Consider the following 19,105-nt stretch of genomic DNA (forward strand, 5'->3'; position numbering starts at 1 on the left):
AGCTGGATTTGCGTGGTATCATGAATGGGTCCGAGCATGGGTTGTTTTGTTTATCTGATGAATTTCATGTTATTTTTTTTGTTATCTTTTACTATCTATTATTGCCACAGATTATGATAGCGAAAAGCCAATCCTGGTCCTGGAGAGCTGCCTTCCTGCAGAGCCTTGCTTCAACTACAATTTGCCACATCTGCTCCAGGCAATCAATCCCTTCCCAAGTCCCTGATTGGCAGGTGTATTAGGGTTAAGTAAGGGTTGGAACTAAACTCAACAGGAAGGTAGCGCTCCAGGACCAGGGTTGGAGACCACCGCTAGACCCATTCTAACGCCAGTGTTTGTCTGTGTAGGTTGCGTGGCTACGTGCTTGATATTATGCCAATAGGTGCGGCTGAAACACCTGAACTCAGTGGTGAGGAGGTGTGTCCATATACTTTTGGCCATGTAGGGGTGGGCTGCTCACACCCATCATTTGCTGCAGTAACAGCATCTGCTCTCCTGGGAACACTTTACACAAGGTGTTGGAATATTGCTGTGGGGATGTGATTGCATTCAGCCACAAGATCACTGTGGTCAGGTACTGATAATGAACAGTCGCTCCAGCTCATCCCAAAGGTGTTGGATGGTGAACCATCTCTCCAAAGAATGTAGTTCCACTGCTCCACAGCCCAAATTTGGGGGGGGGGGGGGGGGGGGGGGGGTTAATACCCCTGTAGCTGACACTTGAAGGATCTAGTGACCTGACACAGATGTTGATGTCAGCACATGTGGTTTCACCAGCATTTGTTGTTGTGAAAGTTTGTTGTCAGCCTGCACTGCCAACCACTTTCCTGAAGCTGTAAACCCACAGTGCCTGCAGTGCTCTGAACCTCAGCTAAGTCCTTTGACTGTTTAACACTGGACACTGTGTTATCCCACAGATCTGAACTGTGTAACTCTGTTTAGTTGTACTTGTACCTAAATCTGCTATCTGGTATAGCTCAGTGGTGAATGGGTTCCTCTCAGTGCTGTACAAACAAAATTTTTAGAAAGAAAAAAAATTATTGAAAAATACACTCACTGGCCACTTTATTATCAGTTGTTCATTAACACAAATCGCTAATCACCCAATCACATGGCCGCAACTCAGTGCATTTAGGCATTTAGAGGTGGTCAAGACAACATGCTGAAGTGCAGACCGAGCATCAGAATGGGGAAGAAAGGTGATTTAAGTGACTTTGAATGTGGCGTAAGCAGCAAGGCAGAAAACCAACATTGAATACCTGTGACCTTCGATCCCTCAGGCGGCACTGCATTAAACACCAACATCATTCTGTAACGGATATTACCACATGGGCTCAGGAACACTTCAGAAAACCATTGTCAGTGAACACAGTTCGTCGCTCCATCTACAAGCGCAAGTTAAAATCTGCCATGCAAAGCAAAAGCCATATATCAACAACACCCAGAAACGCCGTAACTTGCACATCTGTGAAGGCACCATTAATGCTGAAAGGTACATACAGGTTTTGGAGCAACATATGCTGCCATCCAAGCAGCGTCTTTTTCAGGGACGTCCTGCTTATTTCAGCAAGACAACGCCAAGCCACATTCTGCACGTGTTACAACAGCGTGACTTCGTAGTAAAAGAGTGCGGGTACTAGACTGGCCTGCCTGCAGTCCAGACCTGTCTCTCATTGAAAATGTGTGACACATTATGAAGCGCAAAATATGACAACGGAGACCCCGGACTGTTGAGCAACTGAAGTTGTACATCAAGCAAGAATGGGAAAGAATTCCACCTACAAAGCTTCAACAATTAGTGTCCTCAGTTCCCAAACGCTTATTGAGTGTTGTTAAAAGGAAAGGTGATGTAACACAGTGGTAAACATGCCCCTGTCCCAACTTCTTTGGAACATGTTGCAGACATCGAATTCAAAATGAGTGAATATTTTCAAAAAACAAAAAAATCAGTTTATTTATCAGTTTGAACATTAAATATCTTGTCTTTGTAGTGTGTTCAATTGAATATAAATTTAAAAGGATTTGCAAATTATCGTATTCTGTTTTTGTTTGTTTTACACAACGTCCCAACTTCATTGGAATTGGGGTTGTATAACTGTTTAATTTGATAGATTAACAGTTTTTTAGAGACAAAAATATTGGATCAGACTCAAGCAGTGCTTTTACATGCACTAAATAATCAGATAAATACAGAAAATCAGATTTTGTCCGTAATCCGATCAGTGTGTTTACATGCTCTTGAGTAATCGAATAACAGGGAAACTCCAGGTCTACATGAGTCAGACAGTAATTAGATTTCTGGTTTGCAACCAGCCAATAAACTCGCAGAAGAAGACGCAACATGCATGTAACATAAAACCTGAGCTGTCATTTAGAAGATGAAGAACATTTAAATCCCTCATTTCGTCAAGCAAGTATTTGGTTTCAGTGCCGCTCCAAAAGTGCTCTCGCGGTGGTGCCGCTCGCTTATTTCCAGTACCACAGTCTGTTTTCCCTCATGCGCTGACTGAGAAATCTGAAAGAAATCAGAGTAAGAGTCACATGCACTGAGAAATTTGATTTCTGAGCTAAAATCCAGCCTCTTTATCAGATTTCTTAATCAGAAATCAAGACCTTATAAGTTATACTCCGATCGAAGAAATCAGTGTGCTGATTACATGACCATTTGAATAATCAGATAATTGCAGTAATCCAGTTATGATCGGATTATTGAGTGCATGTAAACACACTCAAGGTTTCAGTATCTGTACTGATATAGGGAAAGAAGTGGTATCATACCGCCTCTGAAAATAATGATCAAAAAATTTCAAACAAGTTGAGCCGAATTATTAAATCTCTGATTAGTCTGATTAGTTATCTGTCTGATGTCTTTTGCAGTTGGTGTTTCTGAAGTGGTGTTTTGCTCGCTGAGAAAAGCAGCAGGATCCCACGGCTTTAAAGCCTCAGCCCATTAGCAGCAGGCCAGTGCAGGAATGACAGTCAGCTTGATAGATCTTCTAAGAGGGAGAGCGTGTTTGGTAATGAAATCATTAGTTTCTTCTTCTTTTACCTCCGGGCATCCTGCGCTCATCAGTACACGATTCAGATGTAATTTGGCCAGCATAAATACTGAAAAGAGGAATGGTTCTGCTGTAGATGTTTTCTCTATTTTGTGAGTCCATTCTTAAATAGAGAGGAGTTTGTACTCAGATCAGACTGGAAACCGGAAAAGTCGAGGACTTTCGATTACTTTTTACGTGCTAAAGACTTTGTGAACATCAGTCAAAGCGTGTTCATTAGGATCATTTGTGGTTGGTCCGAGCACTCAATAAACTCCTGTGAAGTCATTAGAGCAGATAATCAATGCAGAAATGAACGGCTGCTACATTGCATTAATGGTCTGTTGTATGCATTTGACAGAGGCCGAAAGTAGACTATTTAACATAGTTAGGCTAATATATGTACAATATGCAATTAGGCTAATTTATGTAGAGTATACAGTTAGGCTAATATGTGTATTGTATCTAATTAGGCTTGTATATATATATATATATGCACAATAACAAAAGTGGTCTCCAACCCTGGTCCTGGAGATCTGCCTTCCTGCAGAGGCTAGTTCCAATCGCAATTTGCCACACCTGCACTGGCTAATCAGCATCTTCCCAAGCACCTGATTGTCTGCATCAGATGTACTAGGGTTAAGTAAGGGGTGGAGCAGCTTGTTGGGTACAGATTGGGATGGAGATCACCGCTGGACCAATTCTAATGCCAGTGTTTGCTTGCGTTAGGGAGCTAGGATAATATATGCACAATACAGTTGCACTAATATACGGACAATTGTGTACTGACAAAATACTGACTAATATATATTTACTACATGATTAGTATGATAAATATACTAATCATGTAGGCTAATATAGGCTACTATATGTACAATATACTATAAAGCTATAATATATACAGTTATGCTTATAAGTCAGGCTAATATTAGGGATGCACGAGTCATGAATGTCTATGGGCATTTCTGATTGCTTTACTGTGATTTTTTTGGTTTTTTTTTTGGCTGGTTTTTATTAGTCTTTTTTTGTTATTCTCCAGGGTATATTTTGATTTTTCCAACTGAATTTACCAAATCGTAAGGCAGATTATTCAGTAACTGCTTGAAATAAAAGTACATTTTTTTTGTTTATTTATTTATTTTTTGTGAAAGCTCCCCTCAAATTAACAGAACATGGGTTTTATGATCACACATATTGCTATATGCTTACAATTTACTGCTGAAAGCCAAAAATCTCAGACGCTTTATGTATTATTTTATAAAATACATTTTTACAGAGCAGATCACTGAAAAGACGCCGTCTGTTTATAGGTTAAAGCCCAGATTTGGGGAAAATGGGTCGACTTTCAGTAGAAAAAACAAATTGAGTTCAGCTTCTTTTATGTTTAGGTTATAAAATGGCATGACCATCTGTGTGACTGGAAAGAAGACAGTTACAGCCTCATATAACACAATACCAGCTTTTGAATGTAGCTTATGAAATAAGGAAGTTATGAAGAATATGATGAAGTGCGTTTTGGAACCACTGGTGGTCTCAAGGAGTTGAAAAGGTTAACTTGAAACTCACACTGTGGGCTACATACAAAGTACTTTCAGTTAGCCAAATTTGCAATATAAACAAGATTATGTGCTCTTTAATGGGCCAGACTGGCATTTTAAAACAGAACAAACAGTTGCCCCTTGAAATAGCATGAAGCAAATAAGGTGCTCTGTTGAAAGTAAGAGGCAACCGGCTGTTTAGCACAAAGACTCACGTATCATTATGCTGTGACATTTTGATGCAGGTATAGCAGCAGCATTCAGATACTGCATGATTGCTTTTCCCTGCCTCATAGAACTGCAACACACATCTGCTGTTTCCGATCTTGACTGATTCTATGTGTGCAACCTTAAAATATGCGCAATGTATAATTAGGTTAAAATGTGTACCTATTAGGGAAATATACTGAGATTTATGCAAAATACATTCAGTATACAATTACATCAATATTCTAAAATTAGCCTGATATGTGTACTTTGTAACATGCACAATCATAGGCAAATGTTTGAACACATACAGTTAAATTGCCTGTTTTGTTGTTTTTCTAAGAGAATGAATTAGTCTACAGAAAACGCACGTAAATATGGCATCATTCTGCACATTTTAGTGCACAATTTCAATGTATTTCTTGAGTTTATGTTGGGGAAAAAAACATATTCTGTAAAGGATGTGTTAACCTATATGCACTATACACACACACACACACATATATAATTACACACACACATACACACACAGTCTCTTTATGTATGACTGTATGTATAATTCGTTAAGATTATTAGCTTGAACATAGAGTTTTATTGTATCTTACTCTTAACTCCAATCTAGCAAATCTATACCTGCACATATAGATTAACATTGTGCATCTTCTATCCATATCTTGTATAATCTGTAGTGTGTGTGTGTGTGTGTGTGTATATATATATATATATAAATTATGTATAATCTTGGTATGTTTGAAAGAATATTACGCTCTCTGGCCTCCAGGCAGACTTAAGCTGAAACTGACCAACTGACCAACCTCAGCTGCTTCAGTCGTCAACCCATGTTGTTTCACAATGCAGCGGTTGCTCGCCCGCCGGGTCTTTGCACAGTTCAGTTGCACAGCTTGCCTGAAGAGATTAATTCCTACAAACAGCCATGTTGCTAAAGCCCAGGTGCTCTTCAGTCACACTTTTCAGACTAAGTGCATTTGTCAGGTCGTATAAAGGGAATGAAAATCTGCTGTGTGTGTTTGTAATTGTAAATTTGAACAGCGTGCTGTCCCCACTTTGTCCAGGTGATAAATCATTGTCTGCTAGTTGTCTGGCGCCTCTCAATGCTAACCTGACTGAATCCAGTTATAGCTGGAGATGAGGTAGTTGAGAACACACTGCCAGATAAGGTTGATTGTTTCAGCAAAGTCATTTTTGAGTCTGGAGATAAGCAGCCTGTTAGACCTTCTTGAATGACTTGGGTGTTAAAGGCTGAAGCTTGCATGACATTGCAGTTCTTTTTTTCTGGTACGATCCAAATTATTTTCTTCAGTTAGCTTGATAAAATGTACGTGCTAGTATTGCGTTTTAGCAAATACAATTACTTAATGAAAGATAGGAAGCAACATGCAGGGACTTATTGATGAAATTCAGCATCAGGATGTTTTCCAACGTGTCTGCATGGGTTTCCTCCGGGTTCTCCGGTTTTCCCCCACAGTCCAAAGACATTCAGTCAGGCCGATTGGACATGGTAAATTGCCCCTAGGTGTGAGTATGTGAGTGAATGTGTCTGTCTGTCTGTCTGTCTGTCTGTCTGTCTGCCTGCCCTGCGATGGACTGGCGACCTGTCCAGGGTGTGTCCTGCCTTCTGCCCGCTGACCTCTGGGATAGAGGACCTCGAGCACCTCCCGCAGCCCGGAAGGAGAAGCGGCTTAGAAGATGTGTGGGTGTATGTGTGTGTGTGTGTGTGGGTGTGTGTGTGTGTGTGTGTGTGTGTGTGGGTGCGTGATATTTTCCAATATATCACAGTATCATCACATAAGATATTTAAGTTTGCATTAATAAAATTGATAATTTAGCATTATGAAAGTTGATGAAGCCCTGCTTCCTGAGTCCTGATATTGTACGCTAAAAGGAGTTTTTTCATTTTTGTCTTGTAAAAGTACACCAAAGGTGTAAATAAGTGCACAGAATAGAATTTGAAAGCTAAAAACAAAGTGCTTAGATATAATAGTTGTTAGTTATCAGAAATGTTTAAAAATAAAATGGCTAAAACTGAAAAGCAATATCAATATCACTCTGTCCTACCATAGGCGTCACATCACCCAGCCTTATCAATGTGATGCAAAGTATAAATAGGCTTTCTCCGGCAGTACATTGATTAACCGTGTGCATTATAAAAGGGACAGATTTTCCTCTCGTTCGTTACTCCGCCTCCCTGTTACCGCCCCCAGATTGCAGTTTGGGACTCGCTCCTTGCCCTGGTGGCTCTTGTGGCTGGCACCATCGTCCTCGTCCTCCTCCACCCGCCATCACTCACGTCCTTCGTGTGACTCGCGTCCCTCAGTGAAGCTCGGGCCATCATTGTCAGGGCCCATGGCGCGGTTGCGTGCCACTCTGTATTTATTTATTGTTGTTTTTTTTTTTTTTTTTTGGTTTAGTTTTCTGAGTTTTCTCGTTCACTTTTGAACTGAATCGGAGTAGACTAATCAGATTAAAGCCATTCGGAATACAATTTCTATTTGATTGATTGAGGCGGGTAATCCTGTAAATACTGTATCTAATTACATTCCCAGTTGGAACATGTAAGTACGTTCTGCTCATGTGCATCATGTCATAGCAGAAGTCTATAATAATCAACATGGCGGAGCAGAAACTGGTCGGCAGAGGACACAAAGTTTATGCTCTGATCTTTAAAAGACGGCGGTGGGATGGACGTCTATCTTATGTGTCTCAGAACACAATGTCTTCCTCTCCTTTCTTCCTTTATGTCTTTGCTGTATCGGCCACCCTTATGTAAAATCTGTCCTAAGCTGAATGTGTAGTTTAGTGTATCTTAAATGTTAAGACTGTGTGGGTTAGTCTGCAGGCTGTAAGTGGGTCTCAGTAGACCATGCTGTACACATTGTTACATTGCTTTTCTCATATTCACTAATGCATAGAACTTCACCCCTGTGCTGTTGAAATTCAATCATTGCTGGCGTAAATTACAAAGGTTAATGCTGTTCATTACAAAATCATATTGTGACATTTTGTTTCCCGCATCTTTTACCATTTGCTCTTATCACACGTCTTCAGCTTTAACTTGTTAATTGTGCTGTGATGACACACTGACTTTGCATACTTCATGTAAAGTTCTGCTGCTGTCTTGTTGCCTAATAGCAGATAAGCTTGATAGCACTGATCATACCAGCTTCTGTCCATCTACACGCACATCCTACTGCATTCTCCCTGTGAAGAGTCTTAGGCTGGCTTTACAACCCCAATTCCAATGAAGTTGGGACGTTGTGTAAAACATAAATAAAAACAGAATACGATGATTTGCAAATCCTTTTCAACCTGTATCTAATTGAATACACTACAAAGACAAGATATTTAATGTTCAAATTGATAAACTTGATTGTTTTTTGCAAATATTCACTCATTTTGAATTCGATGCCTGCAACACGTTCCAAAGAAGTTGGGACAGGGCATGTTTACCACTGTGTTACATCAGCACAAAGTTCAAAAGTCAGCATCTCTGATGGTCTGGGGGTGTGTTAGTGCCCATGGCATGGGTAACTTGCACATCTGTGAAGGCACCATTAATGCTTAAAGGCACATACAGGTTTTGGAGCAACATACGCTGCCATCCAAGCAACGTCTTTTTCAGGGACGTCCTGCTTATTTCAGCAAGACAATGCAAAGCCACATTCTGCACGTGTTACAACAGCGTGACTTCGTAGTAAAAGAGTGTGTCTCCCGTTGAAAATGTGTGGCGCATCATGAAGTGCAAAATACGACAACGGAGACCTCGGACTGTTGAACAACTGAAGTTGTACATCAAGCAAGAATGGGAAATAATTCCATCTACAAAGCTTCTACAATTAGTGTCCTCAGTTCCCAAACGCTTATTCAGTGTCGTTAAAAGTAAAAGTGATGAAAAATGAGTGAATATTTGCAAAAAACAATAAAGTTTATCCGTTTGAACTTTAAATATCTTTGTCTTTGTAGTGTATTCAATTGAATATAGGTTAAAAAGGATTTGCAAATCATCGTATTCTGTTTTTATTTATGTTTTACACAACGTCCCAACTTCATTGGAATTGGGGTTGTAATCTTTGTGGTGAAACCTTTTGTGCACCTAGTTGCAGGTTGTAAGTGCATGAAACTTGAAACTTACACTTTGACAGTTATACAATGCAATTCCAGAATGGTCAAAGTTGCATACAACACATTTGATTATCCCACTAGTTATCAAGTAGTTATAGAAACTGTAGAGACTATAGAAAAACATTGTGTGTTATTTAGCCCACTTTTGTGTCAGAAGAGGACAAAAAATTAATAACCTAAGCATTTGAAATGCATGTAGTTTAGGGCAGAACGATTTTGGCAAAATATCTAATTGCGATTTTTCTGATGACTTTGCGATTTCAATTTAAATTACATTTGTTTTCTATAAATTGTTTTCTGTAAACTGAGGTTTGGGTCTTTTTTGTGGCTAAGAATATCAGTGTATACTTTTTTCTGGCTTATAGTTCAAACACTTGACACAGTGCACCAGCCTGCCTAGTGGTTGTGATGTCACAGTTTGGTTGTTTCTGATTGGTCACATTCATCTAAAAGCAGTTCACAAGCTCAGTGTAGTTAGGCCAAAACTTGGAACGTATCGACATTGACTATGATAAGGATTGCAGCTCTTGCGATTTCAAAATTACGATTTTGATACAAAAGCAATTAATCATTCAGCCCTAATATAGTTTGTTGTGATTTCTTGGTACGATATCAGCATTTCGGTTCAAACAGGAGTTGAGGTTCAAATAAGTTCCCTTTGAGCACAGGAGGCTTCACACTAGTGAAATTCAGTTTTAATGAATTTTGAAGTTGAAGTTGCGTGAAAGTTTCACTATGTAAAGCCAGCTTTATAAAGCCCACCTGACCGGCTCTCTGGCCAGCCCGTTCCAGAGGAGAGCTTGCCAAAGTCTTTCCTCCTCCAGAGAATAACTCCATCATCCCCTGTTGTCACGCACCACCGCTCGCCCCAATTAGCATAGTGTCCTCTGCCCGCTCCTTCCTGCTGAATCAGGAGTTCCGATCGGAATGAGGCGATCGGTAATGGAGTATCGACAGGTGGCCATTCCAGCCTCCGCGGACCTGCAGCCTGCTGTAAGGGGGAGGGGGGCATCTTAGCCCCCCATTCCCTTAATTACTTTTCCACATCGCATGACACACTGCTGACTTCAGTGAGTTTCCAAATGAAGCTCAGAGATTAGCTGCAATAATAAAATAAGTTGGAGCATCTGTGGGTTTTTGTTATTGCAATGGTTTTAGAAAAGTAGAAACAAACAAAATTGTGTTTATTTAGAGCTCGCAGCATTTTTCACGTCGGATTGATTGATTGCAGGTATACGTTTCAAGGAAAGTAGAGAAAAGTCAATTGTTTAAATTGTTGCCTATGTGAGTGAATTTTTTCTGTTTGCTTTTTCTTTGGGAGCTGGTTATTAATTAGATTTTGAAAGTGTAAATCTTGGACCATGGTTGCAGCCCTGGGACCGAGGGACTCACACTGCAGTGCTACTGCTCTGGATTAATCCTGATGTGATTCAACTCACACCATTTACAGCCTCCCCATTTCAGCCTGAATCTTACTATAATGTGTCATCAGAGACCTTTTCCAGTTTCAGCCATGGTTCCAAGTGTATGCGTGGGGGCTGTTTTGACTCAGAAGGATGTCATGATAAGATAAAGTAGTACCGTCTTGTGTACTGGAGAGTAAACAGATATTTACTACATATAATGAGTTTTTGGTTGTTGTGTAATTGCAGTATACGTACAACCCCAATTCCAATGAAGTTGGGACATTGTGTAAAACATAAATAAAAACAGAATACAATGACTTGCAAATCCTTTTCATCCTATATTGAATTGAATACACTACAAAGACAAGATATTTAATGTTCAAATGGATCAACTTTAGTGTTTTTTGCAAATATTCACTCATTCATGCCTGCAGCACGTTCGAAAGAAGTTGGGACAGGGGCATGTTTACCACTGTGTTACATCACGTTTCCTTTTAACAACACTCAGTAAGTGTTCGCGAACTGAGGACACTAATTGTTGAAGCTCTGTAGGTGGAATTCTTTCCCATTCTTGCTTGATGTACAACTTCAGTTGCTCAACAGTCCGGGGTCTCCGTTGTCGTATTTTGCGCTTCATAATGCGCCACATATTTTCAATGGGAGACAGGTCTGGACTGCAGGCAGGCCAGTCTAGTACCTACACTCTTTTACTACACGCTGTTGTAACACATGCAGAATGTGGCTTGGCGTTGTCTTGCTGAAATAAGCAGGACGTCCCTGAAAAAGACGCTGCTTGGATGGCAGCATATGTTGCTCCAAAACCTGTATGTACCTTTCAGCATTAATGGTGCCTTCACAGATGTGCAAGTTACCCATGCCATGGGCACAAACACACCCCCAGACCATCAGAGATGCTGGCTTTTGAACTTTGCGCTGATAACAATCTGGACAGTCCTTTTCCTCTTTGGCCTGGAGGACACGACGTCCATGATTTCCAAAAACAATTTGAAATGTGGACTCGTCAGACCACAGGACACTTTTCCACTTTGCGTCAGTCCATCTCAGATGATGCTCGGGCCCAGAGAAGCTGGCGGCGTTTCTGGGTGTTGTTGATATATGGCTTTCACTTTGCATGGCAGAGTTTTAACTTGCACTTGTAGATGGAGCGACGAACTGTGTTCACTGACAGTGGTTTTCTGAAGTGTTCCTGAGCCCATGTGGGAATATCCGTTACAGAATGATGACGGTTTTTAATGCAGTGCTGCCTGAGAAATTGAAGGTCACAGGCATTCAATGTTGGTTTTCTGCCTTGCCGCTTACTTCCAGAGATTTCTCCAGATTCTCTGAATCTTTTGATGATATTATGGACTGTAGATGAAATCCCTAAATTCCTTGCAGTTGCATGTTGAGAAACGTTCTTAAACTGTTGGACTATTTGCTCACGCAGTTGTTCACAAAGTGGTGAACCTCGCCTCATCCTTGCTTGTGAACGACTGAGCCTTTCAGGGATGCTCCCTTTATACCCAATCATGACACTCACCTGTTTCCAATTAATCTGTTCACCTGAGGAATGTTCCAAACAGGTGTTTTTTGAGCATTCCTCAACTTTTCCAGTCTTTTTTTTTGCCCCTGTCCCAACTTCTTTGGAATGTGTTGCAGGCATCAAATTCAAAATGAGTGAATATTTGCAAAAAACAAAAAGGATTTATCCATTTGAACATTAAATATCTTGCCTTTGTAGTGTATTCAATTGAAAATAGGTTGAAAAGGATTTGCAAATAAAAAATTAATCATATTGTGCTTTTATTTATGTTTTACACAACATCCCAACTTCATTGGAATTGGGGTTGTAAAATATACATAATGTACAATGTTTATTACAGTGTCAGTAGCAGTGAAGGTTATTACAATCTCTAACATTAACATTACCAGTAAATAAGCACATCTTCTTTCCCTCTTGGATTATAAAACAGATTGGTGGAAGCTGTATTCACATATCTATCTCTCTCTCTCTCTCTCTCTCTCTCTCTCTCTCTCTCTCTCTCTCTCTCTCTCTCTCTCTCTCTCTCTGGCAGTATGTACCGTTTGCGGGCGTTGACGGCAGTCACGGTCGGGATGGTGCAGTCCTCGCGGCGATTTCACAGCAGTGCTGTCCGCACCCCTCACCGGCGCAGGCTGCTGCTGGCTGCTTTGGCAGGAGTGACCGGTGTATCTGCCACTACAGGACTGCTCTGGACAAGGTACTGTAGCAGCACTGGACCCTTTCACGGGTTTTAGTTTTCCCCTGAGCCAAATTCCACTACGCCACAGTGTTGGCAGACTGTTGGATAGAAGTTTGTGTTTTCACAGGCCTCTCGATGTAGTAAATAAGAAAAACACGTAATTCCTGATATAGTCGAATACATGTGCAGGATGGTGGTATTCTTGGAAGTTTGCAGCTTTGTGCCAATTGAATAATTAATAGTTAAGAATACCACCTAAACCAGCATTTGCCTTTTCTTGACATTGTCACAGCCGGCACAGGTATAAAGGCCTGAATCTCGTATCGTTCACACCTTCAGATGTTTCTAACAGTAGTGGAACCCTTTTTGATGACACAGAACCTTTTTCTAAAGATTTTCAGTTAGGATTCTTTCAGGTTTCTTTAAAAGTTCTCCAAAGAACTGTATATATCTGGTGCTGAATCATGGAAAAGAACCATTTAACTATTTGGCAAATTCTTTTGACCCTCAACTGACCGTTAAAACTGGGACACGGCTCATCAAAACATCAAATCTAAAAAAAATTCCATTTCTGAAGTCCAGATGAACACTGTAAAATACTTGACATACGTACGCTGATGAGCGCACACAACAGCTGAACTTTATATTATTGCACCAGGATATTAAAAAGTGTTCCTTGAATGGATGTTGGAATGTAGTACTACATAGTGCTGTGTCCTTCCCCAGATATTTCTACACACATGCGTGATTTGATCAATCCACTACTCATCACACTTTCTTCCGGAGTCTTATTGCTGTATTGGTACATATTGCAGTGGCGAAATGAATAATAAACCCGTCTTTTCAAATCGGATCTGTTGTTATATGGAGATATAAAAAAATAGAATTAGGTTTTCCTTGTCAATTAATGGTTGATTGGTTGATCATTTCCATGCCTACAGTACAGCTGTGGTAACAGCTGTGGTTTCTTAGTTTCTTGAGTCGTCCTGAGGATCTCCTCTCGGTACCTAATGGCAGTCAGGCTACCTCTGAGAAGTGGTCTGTGGTCCCCACCTGCAGAACCACTCCTTTATTGAGTGTGTCTTGCTAATGGCCAATGATTTCCACCTGTTGTCTATTCCATTTGCACAACAGCTGTGAAATTGATTGTCAATCAGTGTTGCTGGAGTGGAGAGTTTGATTTCACAGAAGTTTGATTTACTTGGAGTTATATTGTGTTGTTTAAGTGTTCCCTTTATTTTTTTGAGCAGTGTATATAATATATGTGTATGTATGTATGTATGTATAACACACCTTAATTTTTTAAGAATTTCCGTCTGCTATTAAATAAAGCTGTCTGGCTGTCTGTCTGGCTGTCTGTCTGGCTGTCTGTCTGGCTGTCTGTCTGTTTTATTGTTACTGCTTCTTAAAAATGGATGCACTTCAAGACATTAACAGTTTTATATACTACATCAAATTCTTTTATTTCAATTTCAGTTTTCTGTGATGGGGGCCTTTTAATTGTGTTTAAATACTTAATTTCAGTCAAAAGTGATTAGAGAGATCAAGTTTATCTTTAAGCCCAGAAGAACTGACTGCTATATGAGAGGAAGAGGGGCAGATGAATCTCTGGTCTGTGAGTGATGTGATGGTGATTATGGGCAGATTTCTTTCTCTTATGCTCATCTACATTGTCTCAAACTTGGATACAGACAGTGTGTGTCTGCTGACAGATGTACGTGCATGAACATAATGCTGTCCATCTAAGTGGTCAGTAATTTTTTGACGTTATTTAGGGATAGAGAAGTTTGGCAGAGAAACAGCCTAACAAGTAGCGCAGCTCCAGAAGGCGAGCGCCCAGACGGTAATCGACAGCTGGTTGTGCTCGTAGTTTGTCCTAGCCCTCTTCGGGAATTTTAATATGCAGCAGCGCTTTTAATCAAGCTTCTAATGTTTGTGTGGTGCAAACCCGAAGGTACCCAGGAAGGCATTAGATTTTGTCTCATCATGAGTAATTTGATATCAGACATATTATGCAAGAAAGAGTTGAGTTTAGGTGCCTGCAAATGAATTTGAATGAGAAAATGCATATTCCCTCCATACCATAATTTATTTCCAAGTGATGCAAAGTATCGAGGGTCTCTGCACTAGCTGAATGTGTTCTCTCCTTGATAGGGTGGGGATGTTGGGAAGGCAAAGTGAAACATGATATTAATGTTCAAAAATATTTTGCCTACCTTCTGGTGCACGGTGATGTGACAAAATGATTTTCTATGTGACTACCCATTGGCCACTAAATAATTTGCATTTATGTCTGTAGAAATGTACAAGTTTTTTTTTTGTAAATGTGTTCTTAAGAAAGGTCCTAAGAGAAAGTCTATGTCAGATTCATTATGTGTTCTTAAACCGCAGAACTTTTCACACCTTGTGTGTCGATTTGTGTTCTTACCTAAGAACAAATCCCAATAAGAAAACATGGATGAATGTCAGAATCTTTGTATAAACTGTGTAAGTGGGTTTTAAGAAGAAATTTCTTTTTAACAGCGGTTGGTCAATGAGGCCCATTCTTAATAGTTCATTAAACCAGCACTAAATACCATTTGGACTGTAAAGTTTATTAAAAAATGCCCAGCAGCAGTGAGCAGGGCGTTCCCTCAAATGTTACATCTCTGCCATTGACCGCAACAGTGAAATAAACTGGATGATTTTTGATTGATTTGATTTTTTGGGAGCAATGGACACTGAACATGGACATGGACATTGTTGATGTTCAGGATTGGCCAGTATTATAAAACAAAAGCAAAAGATCATAATAATATAGATAACAGTCCTCTAGTGTTCATACATTTTTGCTGGTAATGCTGTCACCATGGCAACGTTTCCATCTCTGTATTCCGTTGGTCGTGTACTGCTATGAGGCACAGAATGACAGAATCTTTCAAAGCCAACATATGGCTGCAAGAAAAGAGATAGAGAGGCTGGAAAATTCTGTACAAATATGACTGTTTACATAAAACCACACAAATGAAAATGAAAAAAAGAAAAATGTAGGACACCCTTTAAGGACCAAGGACTACCGTGATTTAGACAGTAGAAGCTTGAAGGCCAGGGGTCGGCAACCCAAATACTGTCCCTTCAGCAAGAATCAAGACACTATATTTGTCCATTTTACTTTCTTGGCTGTAAATGTGTCTCATTCATCTCTGTCTTTAAGCTTTAGCTCAGTTGCAGCTGCTTTTCTCGCATCTCCAGCAGGAAACATTTTTTCAAATGTAGAAAAGTTTCTTCTAAAATATCTCTCAACAAAATTTTTTGTGTGAGGCCATGAGAAACTGATTACATCTTTGCTACTTTTTAGTGTTTGACAGTTTCTCATTGCAGATTAAATGCACCAGGAAACTGGCTGGCGTGATTATGAATGCAAAGAAGTCCATTTGTCTCCAAATTATTGATGTTCATCCTAAATCTTTCTCTTTGATTTCTCATTAACTGCAAGGTAGGAAAGATTGTTGTCTGTGTTGCTATGATGACCAGGAGTCTGCACGCCAACCTTCAGGGTTAAATCGTGAATTAGTGGTTCTGCATTAACTCCAGGATTTAAAGCCGTTTATTCCTAAAACTGTTAGAATGTTGAGCAGAGCTTTATTTTACTGCAAAGGAGGATTCTTTTGTTTTTACCTAAAAATCTAACTCTGCTGTGGAGCCACAACAGTGCAGTAAAAGAGCTGCATGCTGCCAGCCTCTAGACATTGCTTCTCCAGCACAGCTAACCTGCTGGACTGCTGTATCAATAATTGGATCTGTACTGGACTTGATATCTGAATTGATTGCATCTTAACATCTGAAAATAGGTTGAAAACTTTACTTTGGAGTAAAAAGAAATAACTTGTATAAAAAAAAAAAAAACTTTGAAGCAAACGCTAACCTACCACGTACATGTTCTCCTCAAAGCTGCTCAGCCTATTTAATGGTGGGGGAAATACTGTTGTGTGAACATTTCACATTGAATGGTCCAGTAGAAATGGTCCAGATTTACTTTGAGTAAAATCTTATAACAGCCTCCACTGAAGTCGTCTTTCCTTTTCTCATATATGTTAAATTTTGTCGCAACAGCAATTATTTTATTCACACTGTTTATAAACAGTGCTGTTGTGATTTCTATAAGTTTGTCTGGCAGTGTTGAACTAATCATTGGATTTGCCAAATAAGTCATTTGAAAGGCCTCAAAAGGCCAAGTGTGAGTGCATTGCATGTTTGTTAAAATCAGAAATGGATTTGAAGTCCGTGATTGTGGCTTTTAGCATCATCAAATATTCAATATGAATTTGGTCTGAAACCTGTACTTGGTTGCCAACAACGTGAGATACAAATCGAGTAGGTTCTCTGCATGCACCAGCAGTATAGTTATGATCTGTAACAGTGGCAGCAAGATTGTGTATCTACAGCTGTCAACATGCCAAATATGACAAGTTCTAAATCTCAGGACTATCAGCTGCGACTGATATTTGGGTGGTTATGATTTCTCTTCCTAACCTGATCATCCAGTGTGTTATTTGCCATTGTTTAGAATTGCTGATGTTGGGATAAACGCTGCTCTCTGTCTCCTGACCGGCAGGGCCCACGCCGAGGCAAGCTCATCCGTGAAGCATGAGGAGGAGCTGCGGGAGGAGGAGCCTCTGAAGGACGTTACATCGGAGGCGGAGTCAGACAGCGTGGTCGAGTCCAGCAGCAGTGGAGAGGAGGAGGAGGAGGCGAGCTCAGAGGGGAAGAAAAAGAAACAGAGAATCGGCTTCCGCGACCGCAAGGTGATCAATGAAGTGTCATCCAGCCAGTCACCTCGTCACCTGTGGCAGTGAGGCCAATAATCTTGAGTCAGCAGTAGGGCTGGGTGATCTGGCCCGCAGTGGGATCAGACTTCAGGGATGATTAATAAGTAACCTGGCACTGTTGACAGATGATAATCACCCATGTTAGAAAAGGAAATTGAGGGAAAAATGGGCAGCCTAATTTCATTTTAAACTGCTTGCCAAATAAAACGAAAGAAATATGGTCCAGGAATTTGCGACCTAATGTCTGTAACGTACATTATGTTATTACCCCATTTTTACTGCTGTTGACTCATGCCGGCCTTACACCAAATGACTTTTCAAGCTATTTTACTGCTGCAGACAAATTTCCAATGTCGGGATAAAATCATGAGCGTCTTGTTAGAGTCGCGTCATCGAGATTGTTTAGCGTGATGTGGTCAAGACGGTGGTCTTAAGTCAGTCTTTTTCTTGTCTTGATGCTATGACGAAATCAACTGCGTTTAATATTATCGTAAGTTTTAAGTCTTGGCTCATGCAGATAGACCTCACGCTTGCGGGCGTGCGCACGGGGCGGTAGAAAGAAAGGAAGAGAGGTCATTGAGTGTAACCGTTATGCACAGAGGACTTTAACAGTGGCATTATTGAAGAATCATTGATGTTCTTTCCTTTTTTTATTTTTTTGCTTTCTGTTACACTGTTTGTTTTTTATAGTTTAGTTCATAACACCCAATCAACAACGCTGAATTGCTGCATGTTGTGTTGATGGGTAAATTTTTATATCAAATTAAAAAAGTAACTGCACATTTTAAGTAAAAAGATTCTGGGTGATGATCTGTCAGAGTGTACAGCTCAGTGAACTACTCAGAGCCCCAGGTCTTTACACACCCAGCCAGCGTATATTCGCATCTGTACCACTATAGAATGGAAGGAAAAGTGTTTATCTGCTTGTAAATTTCCATTGGGTGCATGATGGGGAATAATCTCAAGAATGTAGTTGCAGTCTTGTAAATAGTGACACTGCAAGGTTTCTTATCTTTGCAAAGTCATAGTCTGTGACTAGAAACTGTTGCACTGTCTTTAGATGTGTGATGGTGGCAGACCTTAGTCTTTCAAAGTCTTTTCAAAGTGTTTTGAAAATCTTCTTTTGTATGGTTAGCATTAGGCTTGTTCAAACAAGAGATTGTTATTAGGCCTGTCAGGATTATGACATTTTAGCCAATAATTAATTGCCGTATGAATAATTGCGATTAACAGTTAAATAGTCTTTTTTGTACATTGTATGGAAGTAGTTAAGTAAATCCGGAGACCCAACTGATTGTCTATTTCGCTCTCTGTTGATTTGACTCCAGAAACAACTTGAGCTCAAACAAATATTACTCCCTGCTGCCCCCTAAAGGTGTCATAGCACCAACATGGAAGTTGGAATTTTAGTTGTTCTGTTAAGACACATGATGTGTCAATAAATGCGTTTTCTGTATTTATTTGACTCAGATCAACTGAAGAAAAGGCACAACTGGCAGCTGCAGTCATCTTAAATAGTTGCACACGTGCAAAAGTTTGTGTAAAATTCAAAGCATTTTCCACATACTATAAATGTCCAGATGGTCTGGATGAGCTGAAAAAGTATGAAAATATAGTTCATATTGCACAAAATAAATATATATTTAATGCTTTGCACAGATATCTGTAACAATATTCTATAGTTACTGAATTATAATGATCGATTGTTTTGCACCTCATGGTTCTTATAAAACACATACTTTCGCA

At 40.0% G+C, this 19,105-nt stretch overlaps 1 protein-coding gene across 4 annotated transcripts in view; it reads left to right on the forward strand.

Annotated features, from left to right (window-relative positions):
* Positions 1-19,105, forward strand: part of micu1 (mitochondrial calcium uptake 1) — a 114,990-nt gene that overhangs the window by 815 nt on the left and 95,070 nt on the right. For all 4 annotated transcript variants that reach the window (XM_017694067.2, XM_017694068.2, XM_017694069.2 and 1 more), the window contains exons 2-3: positions 12,405-12,569; positions 17,146-17,335. In XM_017694067.2, coding sequence (XP_017549556.1) covers positions 12,406-12,569; positions 17,146-17,335 — 354 coding nt within the window. In that variant the 5' untranslated portion in view covers position 12,405. The remainder of the gene's footprint in view (positions 1-12,404; positions 12,570-17,145; positions 17,336-19,105) is intronic.

This window comes from Pygocentrus nattereri, chromosome 5 (genome assembly GCF_015220715.1).
Source record: "Pygocentrus nattereri isolate fPygNat1 chromosome 5, fPygNat1.pri, whole genome shotgun sequence".
In the NCBI taxonomy this organism is placed as follows: domain Eukaryota; kingdom Metazoa; phylum Chordata; class Actinopteri; order Characiformes; family Serrasalmidae; genus Pygocentrus; species Pygocentrus nattereri.